This window comes from Nicotiana attenuata, chromosome 11 (assembly GCF_001879085.1).
Source record: "Nicotiana attenuata strain UT chromosome 11, NIATTr2, whole genome shotgun sequence".
Classification (NCBI taxonomy): Eukaryota; Viridiplantae; Streptophyta; class Magnoliopsida; order Solanales; family Solanaceae; genus Nicotiana; species Nicotiana attenuata.
Genome location: NC_031999.1, coordinates 6,381,377 through 6,400,800, shown reverse-complemented (window position 1 = coordinate 6,400,800; position 19,424 = coordinate 6,381,377). Strand labels below are relative to the sequence as shown.

The window sequence follows — 19,424 nt, the reverse complement described above, 5'->3', positions numbered from 1 at the left end:
AATCAGAACTGGATCAGATCATGCACCATTGTTTACGACGTGTGGGGAGCAAACCACCAATTTTATCAAGCCTTTCAGGTTCTTGAACTTTTGGACTAAACATACTACATTTATGGATGTGGTGAGGCAGAATTGGGAAGCTGATTTCATAGGGGATCCGTTTTTTATGTTCAAGTAGAAGCTCAAGAGGGTGAAGGCAGCACTGTCGAAATGGAGTAGGGAAACATTTGGTGATATCTTCAAGCAATTGGCTATTTTGGAGGACATTGTTAGGGTCAAAGAGATGTTTTCTGAAGAATAGCCTTCAATTGAAAACAGGATTGTGCTTCAAAAGGCACAATCTGAATTGAAGAAATACTTGAGTATTGAGGAGCAGTATTGGAAGTAAAAAGCTGGGATGACTTGGTTTGCTGAAGGAGATAGGAATACAAGTTTCTTTCACAATCATGTCAATGGCAAAAGAAAGAAACTACAATTGAAGAGGATCAAAAGTGGAAGTGGGGTATGGATTGAAGACCAGGAGCAATTGGCTACAGCTGCAGTGGACTTTTATCAAGAACAGTTCACAAATGAAGGTGATGCATCTGACATTTCCTTGCTCATAATGTACCTTCGATGGTCACTATGGAACAGAATTTGGAACTTAGTAGATTTCCAACAGTTGAAGAGGTAAGGACAGCAGTTTTTGAACTTAGTGGGGAGAGTGCTAGTGGTCCAGATGGATTCACTAGCCTCTTTTATCAAACATGCTGGGATGTTATTGGTACTGATATACACAACATGGTGCTACACTTCTATGGAGGAGCTGCATTGCCTAAATCCATCACCCACACCAATTTAGTGTTGCTGCCTAAGAAACCTAGAGTTGAGACCTTTTCTGACTTAAGACCTATTCGCTTGAGCAACTTCATTAACAAGGTCTTGTCTAGAGTGTTACATGATAGATTGGAAATTTTTTTGCCTTCTTTAATATCTCCTAATCAATCCGCATTTGTGAAAGGTAGGAGTATATTTGAGAACATCTTATTGACTCAAGAAATTGTCATTGACATAAGGTTAAGGGGAAAGCCAGCTAATGTGGTGATCAAGCTTGATATGGCTAAGGCTTATGATAGGGTTTCATGGAAGTACTTATTGCATGTACTAACGAAAATGGGATTTTCTGAGCACTTCATCAATATGGTGTGGAACTTGATGTCAAATAACTAGTATTCAATATTGGTGAATGGGCAGTCATCAGGGTTCTTTAAGTCTACAAGGGGTGTGAAGCAAGGGGATCCTCTATCACCAGCATTGTTCATTCTATCAGGTGAGGTACTTTTCAGATCTTTGAATAAGCTATTTGAAGACAGGTCATTTGTGGGATTTGGAATGCCTAAGTGGTCTGATCCTTTAAACCACTTGGCATATGCTGATGATACTATAATCTTTGCTTCTGCTCATCCTCCATCCTTGAGCAAGATTATGGCAGTGTTGGGGAACTATGAGAAGATATCAGGCCAGATGATCAACAAAGATAAGAGTCCATACTACATGTATTCCAGGATTTCTAATTGATTGTGTCAGGCGGTTGGAGCTATTACAGGATTTACAAAAGGTAAATTCCCCTTCACATATCTAGGTGTCCTGTTTTCTACACTAGAAGGAGGAAGGAATATTATGAAGATTATCAAGAAAGTAAAGGCTAAATTGCATTCATGGAAAGGAAAGTTGCTGTCATTTGGAGGAAAGGCAACATTCATTACTAGTGTGTTGCAAAGTATGCCAGTCCACATGTTATCAGTCCTGCATCCACCAAAAAATGTCCTGGAGCATCTTCATAAGATTTTTGCTAGATTCTTTTGGAGCACAAAGGAAGAAGGGAGAAGCAGACATTGGGCCTCATGGCAAAATCTTTGCCTTCCTAAAGAGGAAGGAGGCCTAGGTTTTAGGTCCTTACATGATGTGTCGAGGGCATTGTTTGCTAAACTATGGTGGATTTTTAGGACCACAAAATCTTTGTGGTCTAATTTCATGTGGAATAAGTATTGCAAGAAGGAGATACCAACGGTGGTGCAGTTTAGAAGGGGGTCTAATGTTTGGAGAAAAATGTTGAATGCTAGGGAAGAAGTAGAACATGAGATCCTATGGGAATTCAAGAGTGGAACAACTAATATTTGGCATGAAAATCGGACTGGATTGGGTGTACTTTATCATGTATTACCTGAGGACTTTCCAATCAATGAAGATCTTCAGGATGTGGCAGAATTACGGCAAGGTGAAACATGGGATGATCAGCTTCTAGATCAAACCTTCAATGAGGAAATTGCAGAACATATAAGGCTAAATGTACATTATGAAGGCAGTGAGGGATACTGGATAGGCCATACTGGATGCCAACTCCTTCAGGCAAGTTCAGTGTAAGCAGTGCTTGGCAAATATTAAGGCATAGAGCTGATCCTAATCAGGAATTCAAGTTAATATGGATTAAAGGCTTACCATTTAAGATATCCTTCTTCTTGTGGAGATTGTGGAGGAAGAAAATAGCCACTGATGACATATGGAGGAGGCAAGGGCAAATGGTGATGTCTAGGTGTTGGTGTTGTCAGCAGCCCCAAGAGGAATCTATTGAGCATATATTAATCACAAGTCCTACTGCCTCTAAAGTATGGAACTTGTTCATGGGGGTTGCTGGAATTACTGTGCCACCGATTCAATTGAAGCAGGTTATAAGGCATTGGTGGTATGCTCAATGTTGTCCAAAGCTAAAGCCATTGTTTCAAGCAGTACCGGCTATCATCACTTGGGAACTTTGGAAGAGAAGAAATGCAGGTAAACATGGGGGTTCAGTGTCGACAAATAGGGTGATTCATGAGATCAATAGGACATTGCATCAACTGGCAAGGGTGAGGTATGCTTGGATGCCTAATATTCCATTGTTATGGCCAGACATAATTCAATATTTTGAAGGATATAAACCTATATTGATCACTACAAGAGTAACATGGCAGCGTCCTTTTTGTGGTTGGTACAAATCCAATACTGATGGAGCCTCAAAAGGAAATCCTGGCCTAGATCATTAGGCTTTTGTGTGAGGAATGATGAAGGTGATGTGGTGTATGCAAGGGCAGTAGACCTGGGAGTGACTACTAATGTGGTGGCTGAAGCTAAGGCTATTCTTCAAGGATTGGAATATTGTGTGGAGTATGATCTTCACCCTCTCATATTGGAGACTGATTCATTAGTGATGAAGAAAGTGATAGAAGGGGAATGGGATACTCCTTGGTTAATTACAAATGATGTGAAGAAAATTAGAGAGATGAAGGGCAACTTCAATGTGATCTTTCAACATGTGTTCAGAGAAGGCAACTCAGTGGCGGACTTTATAACTAACATTGTTTTCTCTTTTGCAGGTATATCTGAGTTCCACTCATTCTCTGAACTGCCTAGTGCAGGGAGGAGGTTGATTAATTTAGACAAGTCTCAAACTCCTAACCTTAGGGTTGGAATAGCAAAAAGAAGAGCCCCAGACTGATGGCTTCACGGGATTGGAATCTGCATATACCTGCTTGTTTCTTTTATGTCTCGTTCTGTATGCTATTAAGGTACTTTCCAGTGGTATTAGCATGGTCACATGCTCATTCTGGGGGTGCTTTGATAGTGTACAGGACCAATGTGATAAGCAGGTATTGGATGGTGCAATTTATTCTACTTCTAATATGTTCAAATGTTAAGGAAAAGGTTGAATCTGTTATGTGGAACTTTTGGAGATTGTTGAATCATTTATCAGTGGTATTAGCATGTCTTCATGTTCAATCTGAGGATGGTTTATCAATGTTTAGAATGATTTCTACATTAAAGGTTCGGGAAGAGAAGGATCTAAGCTTACAAGAACATAAAATCACCCAGCTCCACAGGCCTGGCGGCACCAGGCTAAAACCTGATGATACCCTAGCGTCGCCAGCTTAAAGCCAGCCCTGGCCTGGCATTTGCCTTGCAAAGCCTGCTTAAAGCCATCCCCAGCCTAGCTTTTGCCCGCAAAACCTGCTTAAAGCCAGCCCCAGCCTAGCTTTTGCCTTGAAAAGTCTGCTTAAAGCCAGCCCCAGCCTGGCTTTTGCCTTGAAAAGCCTGATTAAAGCCAGCCCCAGCCTGGCTTTTGCCTTGAAAAGACTGGTTAAAGCCAGCCCCAGCATGGCTTTTGCCTTGAAAAGCCTGCCTAAAGCCAGCCTCAAGACATGTGTAGCCATGCTTTTTACATGATATTATTGAGGATCGACCACATGATTTATACTTGGATACAATTAGTACACTGCATATGGAGATCATATTGTAGCAACACTAATGATTGGAAGACTATGCTGGCTTCAATTCTGTGGTGGAGATGTTTGGAGTTCATTCTAGCCTATGGACTGGATACACTGGCGCCTGGTGAGAGCTTGATAGGTGTTGCTTAGTATTTGCCACTGGCAATTGGATTCACATACACTGACAGGAGAAGGAAGCATTCAGCCGAAATGTTGTAATAGCTAGTTCATTAGACTTTAGCTTTTCTATCTTTTTAGTAGCTAGTAGCTTCGTGCAACTTCTATTTTGGTTTAGACACCTTGTAAGCTTTGGACCCATTCTGGGGTTTTATTTATATATTAGCCACTAGGCAGCCTGCCTAGTGGTATATTTACTAAAAAACTTCAGTAAGATGACCAAAGGTGATATCACTTTGATGACCTTTGCGGAAGGGGTAACCAAGGAGACCCCATTCCAAGTAGTAGCCAGACATATAGCCTACAATGCCATCCTAGGAAGACCATGGATATGTGACATGGATGCAATACCTACAACCTTGCACCAAGTGATAAAATTACCTTCACCATGGCGATTAGGGAGATTCAAGAAGAGTAGAGAGTCGCCCGGGAAGTTAATTCAATTGAATCTGCCAATAACCTCCCCAAGGAAAATAGACAAATATAGCAACATGTTTTGGAGTAAAGTGAGTTCCTGAGGATCAAATCGTCGAACTAGAAAAGGCCAATATGGCAGATTCAACTACTGAAGAGTTGGAGAAAGTGATTATCTTCATTCATTGGCCGGAAAGGAAGGTCTACAATGGTTTGGGACTGGCCCCCAAATAGAAACGTAAGTTAATTGAATTTTTACGTGCCAACAAAGACTGAGCTTGGTCCCATGTAGAAATGAAAGGGATCCCACCGTATGTAATGACACATAAACTGAATGTCAACCCAAATTTTTGTCCGATCGAACAGAAAAAGAGAGGTAAAATATCTAGATTAGCTAACTAATGTTTTGGTGGTACCCAAAAAGAACAGTAAATGGAGGGTATACATTGACTACAAGGACTTCAATAAAACCTACCTGAAAGATTCCTTCCTTGGGTCAAATATAGACTAACTTATTGCTGCCAGACATAAGCTGTTGAGTTTTCTAGATGCCTATTCCGGTATAACCAGATAAAAATGGATTCGGTGGATCAAGAGAAAACTTCCTTTATAACTGATCAGGGGACATATTGTTATAATGTTATGTCATTCAAATTAAAAGCTCTGGTTGATAGATAGTCTAGAGTTTCGCCTTGTTTAATAGTAGTAGTAGTAGTAGTAGTAGTAGTAGTAGTAGTAGTAGTACTAGTCGGGTATTCTCTTATTCCTAGTCTCTTGTTTTTATACAGTGTGTCATTATTATCAGTAGGATTGGCACTATTCTTATAGTTTCGTACCCCTGGATCTCTTTTATTACTTGTTGTATTATTTGCTTCCATTGTCTTATTACCTCATTGTTGCTATTATTTCTCTATTGCTTCATTTTTACTGTTCTTGAGTCGAGGGTCTTTCGAAAATAGCGTCTCTACCTTCACAAGATAGGGGTAAGGTATACGTATACACTACACTCCCCAGACCCCACTCGTGAAATTTCACTAGGTTTGTTGTTATTGTTGTTGTTGCAAAATATTAAAGGCTCGTCCCCCGAATGTTCAAATATTACATTGGAAAGTTCATGGAAGTCTACATTGATGAACATGGAATGACTGAGCAGCGGAAGGTTGCCTTCGCGTGAGATATCTTCGAGGGATAGCTCATTTCCAAGAGATTGAAGCAGTATCGCAGAGAAGCACTACGAGGATGGCTCCGGAGATTCATCAATGGAGCTTCTGGAGACTTGCTTGGTCCTCAACTGTCTTCGTAATATTCAGGTTCCCCTCATATCCACTATGCCTGGCGCTTATCCCACAACTGGTGTGTATCTCGGTAGTCAATAAACACCTAGAGCAACATGAGGAAGTTAGATTAGGGTTGTGAATGATAGGCTTAGGCTATAAATATCTTTACTTCTCTCACTTGTGATTCATTCTGATTTGGCTCCACTCATTGCTATAAACAATTATACTTCGCTCTAGTCAAGCTTGGCGATTGATCTTTACTTTACAGCATCGTGGCTCATAAGCAAGCTCAACAAGATTATTTTTTCCTTTGTTTACCTACTTTAGTCGCATTGTTATAGTCATTTATTGCTTACTTAGTCTATATAAACGAATTATTCAACTAAGCTTTGATTTGAACCAATTGTCAATGACCTCATTAAATATAAATCCAATTGTTTTATCTGAAACTATATTTGGGTTAAACAGATACATTGTTGAGATATATATATATATATATATATATATATATATATATATATATATATATACAGCGAGATACATTATTTACATATTATATATAGTGTATATGTATGTATAATAGTGTATACAGGTGTATATATATAATGTATATATAATTTATACACTTTTATACATCATGTTATATAGATTTTAAAAATAAAAAATAAAATAATATTGAGTTTTTTACGGTATCTCGGGGGAGACGGTAAAAACATAACACCGAACGAGATTTGGCTTCATGAAATTCAATGTAAACATAGATTGGCTAATATAGATGTAAAAATTTATTGGGCTACGCTCGCTATAAACTATTTGTTTTGGTTGTATATATGGGTAAGTATTGCAATAAACATAGAATCGTGAATTCGTTTCCCCGTTAAGTTTTCTTGTAGAAATGACATGGGTAGCCATTCTAGAGAGCTATATTAGAAATTAGCCAATGTGTCCTGAATTTTAGTTTTTAAGTTTAATTTTCAGGATACAAAGTCATGAAGTTAAGATTTTCAATTTAAATTTTTAGGAGAAAATAAGTATTGATTAATCCCTAATAGCAATTTTAAATTGGCTATTTGTGTACTACCCCAATATTTTTGATGTATGACCCAAAGAGATTGAGAAAGAAAAAATGCTAAACGAAAGAGTGGGTCCAATCACCAATGTGGGAGTGGGAGGTAAATATAATTGTTCAAACTAGATGGGGGTCTTGCAACTATCATAAACAAGAGGGTGGATGCAATAAATACGCAGTTTCTCGGTTTGCCTCTCAACGCATTCCTCGGTTTGCGAGACAGAAACTGGATATTATAAGAGCCTAATTTGCGATAATAGGATAAAAAGAAAATAAAAAAGAATCAAGAAAAGGAAAAAGGAAGTGTTGATCAGAAAAAATACCTTAAGCCTCTTTTCTCTGTTGTATCTTTCAGGTAGGTATCTATCTGATCTCACCATTAAATTTCCACTAGACCCATCTGAAGCAGAAAAAAATCAATTGAAGTAGTTGCTGTAAGGTAAATAGCTAAAGGGGTTTTAATCTTTAATCATTTTTCTCGTTCTACTTCTTTGAAATTTGTTATATTTCCTTAGTCTATCAGTTTTTGGCTTTTGTGATGCTTCTTCTGATGACCCTTTTGAGCTGAAAATGACTCAATTTTCAAGAATTCAGAAATCCACTTGAAAATTATTAAAGATAGTGTTTTTACGATACCCACAATGCTAATTTCAAGACTCTTCCCTGATTAAAGTGGAAACGCAAGAAAACTAAGGATGGGTGCTGTATTTGTAGCTATTTAAAAGCTGGGAGCTTTTTGGGTACTTTCAAATATTTGTTTCTTTAATCCATTTTCCGTGAATTGTTCGTTAGATTGTTGATTTGTTTGTTTGTTTGTTTTGTGTGTTTGTATGTGTGTCCTATGCCTTCAGTGTGACCTTAAGTCATTTAAACTTCTGAATGGGGAATTTATTTGGTCACGACCTGACAGTATGATTGAGTGTTAAAGGGCAGCTCGGTGCACTAAGCTCCCGCTATGCGCGAGATCATGGGAATGGCCAGATCACATTTTGTCTAGCGGAATGGCCGGATCCCATTTTACTATACACAACCTTACCTTGCTTATTTGCAAGGGTTGTTTTCACGGCTTGAATAAGTGATCTCCTAGTCATACGACTACAACTCTTACAAAGTTTGGTTTATTACATGGATGGAGATGGATTAATCAATGTCTGTGGACTTTTAGGGGTCATTTGGTTCAGTTTTGGGATATGCCATTGGATTATCTATCCCACCTCCTATATGGGATAGCTAATTGCACCATTTTGATATAAAATTTAAATCAGTATTAGCTAATACCCACAACCAAATATGGGATAACTATAATCCCAATTTTATACCGGGATTAATATCCTTATCCTGGTAACCAAACGACCCCTTAGGATAATGCTACGATGCATGCTCCAATATAAGTTAAGGAAACTAATTTACACTTACCATTTCAACAAAAAGAAAAGTCAAGGAAGATATTTGTAAAACATCATTGCCATTGAGTTCCATGCACGCACGATTGCGAATTTTGTCAATGTTCTTTCAAACTGCGATTTTCCCCAACTGGTGTTTTGGGAAAAGTAGAACTTAGAAGCATTGGCAAAATACATGGCTCCCCTTTTGGGAAGGGAAATAGATGGGATTTCACAAGGTTCTTTGAAAGTGACATTAGGTGAATGAGAATAGAGATTTATTGCTTTCTAATTTGTATACCATTGGCACTGCTTATGTATTTAAGCACTGTGCCAAATGGTAGTCTGATACTATATTTTCTTGCCTCTTCAAAATTTTTCTAACATGGTATTGGATCTAGATTGTGTCAATACCAGATGGCTCTGTTAAGGTAGTAGAGCTTTTACTTTGTTGCTAAGTATATATAATGAGGAAACAGAATAAGTGAAAATCAGTTGAGTCAGAATTCTTATCTTAATTCATTAATGTTCGTATTTTACGGTAAATCTCATTGTACAATGTATTCATTTACTGCCTTATGGTCAAACTGCTGGATTACCTACTTCGCTATAGGGCTAATTCTTGTTCTTCAGATCAGTTGGCTTGAGACGGGAAGAAGTGGCGTGTCAATTATTCTTGTTTGGTAAACCTGTGTTATTTGTGAAAAAGGTGTGGATAACTTTGTGAGCCTTTTACAGGTTATTCCATCAAGATGAAACCTGTTTGCCCTTTTGTTAGAGCTTCCAGACCTGATGACACTTCTATTAAGAAGCCTGGTGAAAACCAAAATAAACTGCCGGCTAGTCAGGAGAGCAAGCCTAAACAAGAGTCTGGAGAATCTGCAATTGTGTCACCTAAATGCCCCTTTGGATATGGCCAGGAGAGCAAGCCTAAAGAAGAGTCGGGAGAATCTGCAGTTGTGTCACCTCAATGCCCCTTTGGATATGGCCAGGAGAACAAGGCTAAACAAGAGTCTGGAGAATCTGCAACTGTGTCACCTAAATGCCCCTTTGGATATGATTCTCAAGCATTTAAGCTGGGTCCTTTTAGCTGCATGATTTGTCAGGCACTTCTTTATGATTGCAGCAGATGTGTGCCCTGTTCTCATGTATTCTGCAAGTAAGTGAAAATTGAGACCTCTTACTGTCTTTCTACTTCCATGCATGCATGTCATTTCCCCCTTTAAAATCAAGAAAGGGAAATTTTTTATCTGGTCACTTCTCAATAACGCCACCTGATGGTTGCTGTTTGGTAAAACAGAGCATGTCTCTCGCGCTTTAAGGACTGTCCTTTATGTGGTGCTGATATCGAAAAGATACAGAGTGATATGAATCTTCAGAATGTTGTTGATCGCTTTATTGAAGGGCATGCAAGGATTAAGAGGTCTCAGCTTAATGGTGACGAAGAAGAAGCAGGAGAGAGGAAAACAGTTATGTACGAGGATGTATCACTAGAACGGGGAGCTTTCCTGGTACAGCAAGCCATGCGGGTAACTTTTTAAATATCTTGTCATTCTCTCGAGTGAAATAGCCTGACATTTCTTCACCAGTTACTAAGCTGATATTAACCTGTTCTTTTCTCTTTCCTGCAAGCTCTGACGTTTAGCTAGTGAATTGTTTCACCACTTTGAGTAACTGTTGGCTTTTTAACCTGCAGGCTTTTCGTGCCAATAATATCGATAGTGCAAAATCAAGACTTACTATGTGCGCAGATGATATTCGAGGGGAGCTAGAAAGGCTGGGAAATACGTCGGAGTTGTGCTCACAGCTTGGAGCGGTCCTTGGTATGCTTGGTGATTGCTGGTGTGTCCTTATCCTTGTTATCAACTTATGCCCTTTCTTTGGTCATTTAATAAGATCTTCAAGTGATCATGGGTAGCAAAGACTTTAACCGATCATTAGAAGTTTTGCACTTTAAAAAAAAACAACTTGATTTGTACTGCAGTCGAGCAACAGGGGATGCTGCATCTGCAGTCACTTACTTTGAAGAGAGTGTCAATTTCCTTGTGAAAGTGCCCAAAGATGATTTAGAGGTAATAGTCGAAAAGTGATATGTACTTCTATCTGTATATGTAATCTGAGCTCTCGACATCTAAAGCAACATGATATATCACATACTTCTTCATACATGACTGTGTTTTCCTTAATTCCGTGTGGATGTTTGCAGATCACACATACTCTTTCTGTTTCGCTAAATAAAATTGGAGATCTGAAGTACTATGATGGTGATTTAGAAGCTGCAAGATCACATTACTTTAAGGCGTTGGATGTTCGCCGCAATGCCATCAAACAAAAGTCTGCACCATCTCAGGTTAGCAAAACTTTTTGGTTTGATGAACACAGCCGGACAATAATGTGATTTTGGAAGTGCATTTATTAGTCAAAGAACCTGTATGACATGGCATATAACAAATAATCATTTTATGCCCCATAAAATGTGGCATTTTTAGACATCGGTTTAGGCATCTTTTCAATTATTTACATCTAGTGGTCTTCCCATTGAAGTATTGAACAACCCCACCTCTTTCTGCACATATATTTGGTCGTTGAGCTGTTACCGGCTGAAGGTTTCTGGTGCTGAGAGGGGAATGACCACGATATGCCTTTTCTGTTTCTTTTTTCTTTATTTATTTTAAAGGTTAAAAGGGGAAATACCTGTAAATTGTGAGGTTTCTGTTCGAGCTATGTATGAGCAATTGCTGTCTGAAGTTTGGGGAGCTTGTGGGGTCAATGATACATTTTTGTTCTTTTGAGCAGAAGGGCAAGATGGTTGCCCAGATCTGAAATTCATGTGAAAGCTCTGCATGAGCTGTTTGTGGCTCAGACCCTGCTGGTGCTGGTGGTAAATGTACTAACCAATAAATCATCTCTGATTGTTGTCTCATTTGGAGACATGCAGTTTGACCTTGATTACATGACTGATCTTTCTTTGCAAGTGGACCTTAAAGAACTTCGGTTATCATTTATCAGTAAAAGAACTTCACTTATCGTTCTCTTGCTGTTGGCAATTGATGATAATTATATCTGGATACCATGAATTTGGTACTTTTAAATGAAGTTTCATGCATTTGATATTGATTGGGATTGGTCAAGTAGTAGTAGCACTAAGAACAACAAAATCTCGCACTTATTCATACACCGAAAAGCATATAATCCGACTAGAAAGACTTCTAGCAGACATGAATTTAATATAAATGTAATTATAATAACTAAGCGTTCATCTGAATTAGTTGGCATTGTCTATACGAACTCTTAGTCCTTTACGTTTTTTTATTAGCTAAGTCCGCATCGACTCCGAGAGGTTGAAGGTCTTTTAGATAACTTCCACTAGGGGAAGAAAACGTAGAGCATGGGAGGTTGTACCGCTAGTTCTTATGTGGGTAGTATGGAGAGAGAAATAGGAGAACATTTGATGAGGTTGGAAACGATTTTGTACATTTGAGGAATAGCCTTTTGTCTTTGATTGCTTTTTGGTGCACCCTTAAAGATTCCTATTTGTTTGGACGACAGGGTGTCTTTTGTAGAGAATCATATTTTGTTGTAGATTCTCTACCTTTTGGTATACGTCTTGTAATCAGGAATTCTTCCCAATGTCAGTAAAATTATTTACCTTATTAGAAAAAAAATCCATTTGTGTCATGTTAGGTCTGTTTCATCCCCTTTTAGCACCTTCAGTCATCCTAGTGTAGCACTTATGGAGCGGTGCATTTAGACATAACCACCTCGATGATCTTCTCTTACTTTTCCCCTGTTTGTGCTATTTGGGATCTCTGGATATGATCATTTATAGCCGTTCAATATTTTTTTACCACTCATCCATCTTAATATCCCCATTTTTGTGAAACTCAGTTTGTAGATATGTTTGTCCTAAGTGACCCAACAATATTGTTCTAACTTCTACAAGACTTACTTTTTACTTTGTTAGCTGTCCTACTATCTCATTGCATCTCGTAGCAGTCCTCCGGTTAAGGCATCTCATTTTAATTTATTTATTTACGTCTTCATCATCATGCTAGCCTTTTTTGGGGAAATTCGAGTTTTGTTTAGGTATCACAATTCTGTTTTATGCCGCTTCACCGTCTTTCTTCTTATGGAAGTGATGAGCGCAAAACTGGTGTATAAAACTTGGGCTCGCTAGTCAAAAATAGTATAGTATTAAATCGTCTCCGCAAGGATTGGTTTAAATAAATCTTCAGCTCAACACTATCCAGGATAATAAACCTTTGGTTTATGTTATTATCGACTACTAATAAAACTAAGATTATCGATTGTAAGAAACTAATGGCAATTTAATGACTAAGTAGGAACGATTGAATCTCAAGGTGAGAAGTAAGGGCTGTGACAAGATATGTGATCAACTATTATTCTGGGTAACTCTGTGTTAAGTTCTTTCTTAACTTCTATTAACTCCTTCGATTTCAACAGATGATTAGGCTACCTTAGGGATTCAAATTCTTCTTCCGAATGAATGAGAGTTCTCTTAACCAACCTAATAACAGGTCCTATGAGCATATGTACAAGTACAGTGAATGAATGATCTTTCGAAGAACGCCTCTCGACTATTCTTCTAAACTAGGTTAATTGATAACTCTCTAAGCTCATTCGATTACCTATGAGAGGCGTAAAATCAACCCAACAATATAGCACAATGCAAATTGCAGCAACACTTCTCTTTCAATTAAAGTAAAACCACAATTAGCCTTGCAATTCAATAATAACTCATTCAATGAATTCGGGCAATTAACATAGGGTAAAACCCAAAATAACAGTCAAATCACAACATCCGTCAATAATCCTAAAAAGGATTACTCCATAGTGGAGAAGTTATTCATCACAAGAGTATTAGAAGAACAAGAAGACATTACAATTCCCAATAATCCAACAAACTTTCGTTTTGTATGAATTGGATCAAGCATTTCCCGTCTCCGTTCTTTCCTTGCCTTCTTCTCTCCAAAAATTGCTACCTGTTTTTAGACGAGCTAGGCTTCATATAGGTCAAAAGGAGTCGCCTCCGAAATTACAAAAATAGGCTTGAGAAAAGTTTCAGGAATTGGACGGGCGTGGCCGCGCACCTGGAGGTGTGATCGCGCATATGGCCGTGCACCTCTGGCAGTGTACTGATTTACTTGCGCGCTCAAGTGCGCGTTGGAGGGGTCTCATGCGTGGTCGCGCACCTGGGTGAGCCTCCTGCTCAACTCTTCGTTTCTCCCGTTAAGTACACTATTGTCCGTTGATCTCCGAACACGATCCCAACTTAATCCTTGGGCTTTTACTCAGATTTCAAAGCTCCAAAATAGCTAGAATTAGCTACACAACATCATCGTAACTCGGAATCGCTCCTACAAGGCATAAAACACACACTCAGTGCAAAATAATACCATTTAAAGCTCAAACACTAGTAAAGTGCAGCGAATTAGAGTGCAATTAACGGCTAAAATACGCAATTATAGCCCACCATCAAGCTAAACTTGCAATTCATATATTCTATCTTACCTTTATCATTGTGAAAAGTTACTGTCTAGAGTACTTCACAGTTCGTGCTTTTCATTTACTTTCTCACTAGTTTATCAATTAACAAAATACATCTACAAATAACTATCCGTTAGCTCATCTATTACTAATAAAGTAAGGAAACACATGCTCAAAGTAGGTTTTAGGTGATTGGACTCTGATTGCAAAGGATATTTCTTACAGTTAAGTTGAATAAATGCTCTTCAATAACAAAAAAGGGTGAATAAATACAGCTAAGATATAATGCTCTTAGTAGGTTGAGGCACAAAAGTGAAGTCCTAAAGTGATCTTGGCTGTAATAGGGGAAAATGAAGTCTCTAATTGTCATATGTATCATGTGGTGTTTTGAGAAAGGGTGATATATGGAGAATATCAATTTTTTTTGTTGGAAGCTTTTCATATGATACGGTAAAGAAAACAGTTAACTGATGTCCAAATTGCTGCATTTGAGGGAGGCAAGAAAACATTGGTTGGCAGGTCTTCTGAATCTTATGATGAGATATATGTCTAGAGATTATCTAAATATCTTGATGTATGATGTTGAGAAAGCTGAAATAAAAGAGTAGTCGTCTATACAAAGCTGTTTTTGTCTCCGTGAGAAAATTGTACTCAGATTATCTCTTTACTGTTCTTTTTAATGGATGAGAAAGACGCAAAATCGTGACACCTTGCCATTTATTGAGCTTATGGGGACCATCTAAGTGAAATGATCTGATTTACATAGTCATCTATTGGTTGACATGGGCAGGTGAATAGGTCCCAAAAGTTTTAATTTAACTAATGAAAATTGTAACTAAGAAAATGAAAAAGAAAACTATGAATCAGCTTAGTGAATTCATCTCTTTGGTCCCTATTTAGAGTACAAACTATTCAGAATTTTTTTTGGCAACTGCCTTGATATAATCTTGTATCATTAACCTTTGTCCAGAGAGCGTTTTTGTGATACATGAGAACCAAGATAGAGCCATTAGCTAGAAAGCATGGAAACCTACTTTTGGGCTACATGTTTCCGTCCAAATATGGACACCAATCAAACACTACTGGGACATGCTTAAGACATTAACTTTTATGAATTTGTATGAGTCTTGTAATCCATCCAGCACATCACTGTACCAAAAACACAAATTAAATAACATACAAAAATCCTAAATCATTCATCCGTATCCTTGAATAACATACAGGAATCCATTTATGCCTTTATTCTAGAACGCCTAATTGATATTGAACAGGAAGAAGCAATTCCTGATCCCTAGCTACAAATTAAAAGTAAATTCTCCTTAGATTTTTGAACCCACCAATGAAACTTGGAATGATCCTTTTCATGCTATTTCAGCAAGATGTCACGAGTTCGAGTCCTATCTGATGACTAAGTCTAGTATTTAAGTGGAGAAGGTTAGAGGGACAAGCAATTATCCACAGAGTTTTGAAGCTGGATTTGTCGATTTTCAATATATTCTTTAACAGCAAAGATTCTGGACTTGTTGAGTTTAATATGCTCCTCAAAGGTTATTGAAACCCATGTTGAAAAACCTCCATTTCCGCAAGCCCTTTATCTCAGATTGTAACTTTTATGCACCCAACGAGTTAATTCCTTTCCAGAACCAGAATTCAGCTTTCTCCACATCCCAAATATACACAGGGAAGTTTAACAGCCATTTCATTACACTAATAGAACCCTATGTTCAATCAGGCTTTTACAGCTGCATTTCAGCTATATGTCTTTCCCATTCTTTAGCTTCTTCATCTGACATTTGGCTTTTATCATACGGGATCTGCTTACGTTGTTTAAAATCACTTCTATTCCTCAATAACGTTCATCTGCTTTTCAATAACAACCCTCTGTTTGGTACTTTGGCTACAATTGTTGATTCAGTGATGTGTTGGTTAAAAGGAAACAAAAAGAAATGGAAGAGAAGAAGAGTTGAATAGGAAAAGTAGATAAAAAGGGAGAATATAATCTGGGTGTCTCAGAGAAATTTTTTACTTCAAGGGCATCTGATTTGACATGTTTGCCCTACTCTCAATATAAGGGTCTTCAAAGCGCTTTAGAGCCCGTTTGGATTGGCTTAAAAAAAGTAGCTTTTAAAAGCCCTTTTTCAGTGCTGGAACTGGTTTTTATAAATAAGCAGTTATGCGTTTGGATAAAAGTGCTGGAGCTGAAAAAAAGCTGTTGAAATGTTTGGTAAACAAGTGCTGGTAAGCACTTTTTCTATTAAAATGACTGAAATATCCTTAAAGCTGTTAACACTATAAAGAAGCTTATTACTATAATATTTTATTTCAAACTTATTAATATAAATACAAAATAATTAATATTTTAACTGTTCACCTAAGATAATTTTTATAAATATAATTGTTGAACTCTTACTTTTTCACTTCTTTTAACCATGTAAATTTTTTATTTATTTCTTGAAATTCCAAGCTTAGGAAAATATATGAAATGACTATTACATTTTATTATTCTATTTCTTATTTGAACTATGTAAAATTCCTAATATTTAGGATTATTTTTCCTTCCTTTTAGGTTTAGGAGTCTTATTTCCTAACAAACTGAATTATTCATTTTAGGTATAGTTATTTACTATTGTTCATTGATAATGAAATATATATATATATATATATATATATATATATATATATATATCTTGAGTTTACATAATTTATTGACAATAATCACAAAAAGAAATGCTTTTTGAAGAATTTTGAAAGAAAAAGAGTGAACATTTTTAATATGTTTTGAACACATTTCTATTGAATTTTATTTCAAAGAAAACAAAAAACCTTTTTGATTTTGATCCTTTACATATTTTGAACAAACAAATTTTTATGTCTTATTAAAAAGTTAAGAAACTGAAATTAACGCAAATACTAGATAGTTGAACTGTTGTTATGCCAATAATTTTAGAATTCGAATAATAAAATACCATTGGCTAAAAGGGAAAAAAGAAATTGCCAATGAATATTAAAAGTTTGAGTTGGATATTATAGTTATTTCAAAAGTTTGTGAAGGACATTTTTGGAATAATGAATATTATTAGGGACAAGAGGGTAAAATACTTGGTCAAAGATAGTTGGCTTTTAAGCTGGAAAAAGAAAGTTAGGATCAGCCAACTTATGGCTTTTGGCTTTTTTTAAGCCAATTTTAACTAAAAATAAGTTGTTTTCTTTTTTGCCAAACACTCCCAACATCTAAAAATGACTTAAAAGCTGGTTTGACCGGCTTTTAAGCCAATCCAAACAGGCTCTTAATCTTGAGCAAACTTAATTCTTCTGGCATGCTTGTGCTGGAAAAAGTTGTTCTACTTTGACATCCTTTATGAGGGGTAAATGATCTTTATGTTGAATAGGACAAGTTTTGGCGAGTTCTCTCTCTTCTTTAAAGTTTAGCTTAAATTTAGGAAAATTCAGTACTTTTTATGTGCAAAAACAAGAGATGCTGATTTTCTTTCGGACTTAATTCCCTTTTTTTGTTTGGTCAAAAATCTTGCTTCACTTAACTCTCTTTCATAATTTCATACGACAGATCATCGATGTAGCTACTTCCCTTGCAAAAGTTGCTGATGTTGATCGGAATCTTGGGAATGAGGATGCAGCAATCGATGGATTTGAAGAAGCCATAAAAATGTTACAGTCGTTAGAACTAAATCCTGAAGAAGCTAGCCTTGAACAAAGGGTATTACTCATTTCTTCTTCATTTAATCCTTTTCGCGTTCGCTTTGAATATAGTCAGCAAAATGATTGTGCCGTTTCTCTTCTTGCTTGCAGCGGCTATTGATCCTCCAGTTCCTGAACAGCCAGATGGAAAAGAAACAACCTGTTTCAAGTGCCTGAATGAAAGAAGTCTTTTTCCAATATATCATCAAGGATAAACTGCTTGTGCTTTCTCTCCTACTGGTTTGAAGTCTCAGATACATTTCATCAGTGTGTAAATGCATCATCTCAAGTGATAAGTTCTGGCAGATTCCCAACTGCTATACCAGTGCCAAATCAGTTACAGTTTTCAATACCCCATATCACAATATCGATGGACTTTCATTTTCTCTTCTTTTTTTTTAAAATAAAATTTTTGGAGCAAATATTGATTCTTCCAGTTTCAGTAGTTAAATCTGGTGGTGCCTTAAGCTATTTGTAGGTAAAGGGACAATTAGAGTAAAATTTATTCTAAAAATCAAGTTCTAGTTAAATTGGCTTTTCTCTAGGAAGGAGGGAGGACTTGAGCAAACTACAAGTAACAGAGGTAGCAATGTGAAACAATTGTTAATGCCTGTGGTAACCTTGGTAATCATTTTATGTTATTGCTACATATCTTGTGGATATCTGAAAATAATGAACACAAAATATATGAGCAAAACAAGGAAACGGAGGGATGGAGTGTCTCTTGCTTTTTACATTGCAGGCTTGTGCAGAGGCGGACCCAGAATTTGATAATTGTAGGAGCACCGTGAAATTCAATATAAATTTACCGCTGCTCATAAAGATTGGTACGGGCGCCTATGCTAATATCTGACTATTTTTTAAGACATTTGCAAGTATATATATATATATATATATATACTCAGCTGAAAACTTTGAACATTCGTTTTTCTTGTTGTCCTAAGGGGCGTCATCGGTCCTTGATACTTGAAAGGAATAATGATAGGTTAAAGAGTGAAACTCTGGTTTCCAAGGTTAAAAGTAATTTGACGATCAATGTGACAATCAAATGGTAGAAACTTGGGGTATAAAATCCAAGCATAAACTTCATCATTTTTTTTGAAAACAAGTATGCGTGTACCAATATTAATGAGAATAAACTTTTTAATAACAATATAATTAATATAATATTTAAAAGATTTGTTTGCGTTATACCCCGTTCACTGTCTAGATTTAATTCTGAAGCCAAAGAATTTGATGGCTCCCTGTCTTGATTAATAAGAATAATGAACGTTGCATGACTCTTATAAAAACTTAAAACGATTCTCTTATATGTAAATGATTTTCTTTTGGTTGTTTAATTTGATTACTTCAGCTTACTTTTTAGTTGAAACGATATGAGGTGATTTTAATAGTTTTCAACTTCATAATAATTTTTCGGTATAGCAGTTTTTCTTATCGAGTGGGGCCAATCAGTCGTATAGCCATATACTTTGTGATCACTAAAATAATATTAATGGTTATAATATGTTTTACATTTACCTTCTAATAAATATTTTTCTAATATGTATGCAGTAAAAAAAGTAAATTGGCTGTTTTTTGTACTATCAAGTATATATATGCTTGAATTAGTTCATTG

At 36.8% G+C, this 19,424-nt stretch overlaps 2 protein-coding genes across 4 annotated transcripts; both read left to right on the top strand.

Moving 5' to 3' along the window:
- LOC109234676 lies at positions 398–3,514 on the top strand. Its single transcript, XM_019400744.1, has 7 exons — positions 398–575; positions 662–1,140; positions 1,234–1,467; positions 1,567–2,388; positions 2,448–2,890; positions 3,040–3,344; positions 3,393–3,514. The coding sequence occupies exons 1-7, from the start codon at positions 398–400 to the stop codon at positions 3,512–3,514; spliced, it is 2,583 nt and encodes an 860-aa protein (XP_019256289.1).
- Positions 7,421–18,257, top strand: LOC109234069. Of its 3 annotated transcripts, none has more exons than XM_019399915.1 (8): positions 7,421–7,575; positions 9,341–9,761; positions 9,903–10,131; positions 10,299–10,444; positions 10,587–10,674; positions 10,809–10,952; positions 17,676–17,825; positions 17,918–18,257. In XM_019399915.1, the coding sequence occupies exons 2-8, from the start codon at positions 9,355–9,357 to the stop codon at positions 17,981–17,983; spliced, it is 1,230 nt and encodes a 409-aa protein (XP_019255460.1). In that variant the 5' UTR covers positions 7,421–7,575; positions 9,341–9,354; the 3' UTR covers positions 17,984–18,257. The 3 variants fall into 3 exon arrangements, with proteins under 3 accessions (XP_019255460.1, XP_019255459.1, XP_019255461.1); XM_019399914.1 differs by having other exon boundaries at positions 7,421–7,659; XM_019399916.1 differs by lacking the exon at positions 7,421–7,575 and adding an exon at positions 7,790–7,960.

What these genes read in the sequence shown, in the direction of transcription:
- LOC109234069 (XM_019399915.1), top strand. Translation starts at nt 9,355, where the DNA reads ATGAAACCTGTTTGCCCTTTTGTTAGAGCTTCCAGACCTGATGACACT. An exon ending in TGTTCTCATGTATTCTGCAA is followed by an intron (nt 9,762 to 9,902) that starts GTAAGTGAAAAT and finishes TTGGTAAAACAG; the next exon opens with AGCATGTCTCTCGCGCTTTA. An exon ending in AAAAGTCTGCACCATCTCAG is followed by an intron (nt 10,953 to 17,675) that starts GTTAGCAAAACT and finishes TTCATACGACAG; the next exon opens with ATCATCGATGTAGCTACTTC.
- LOC109234676 (XM_019400744.1), top strand. Translation starts at nt 398, where the DNA reads ATGACTTGGTTTGCTGAAGGAGATAGGAATACAAGTTTCTTTCACAAT. An exon ending in AGAACAGTTCACAAATGAAG is followed by an intron (nt 576 to 661) that starts GTGATGCATCTG and finishes GATTTCCAACAG; the next exon opens with TTGAAGAGGTAAGGACAGCA. An exon ending in CATCCTTGAGCAAGATTATG is followed by an intron (nt 1,468 to 1,566) that starts GCAGTGTTGGGG and finishes TGATTGTGTCAG; the next exon opens with GCGGTTGGAGCTATTACAGG.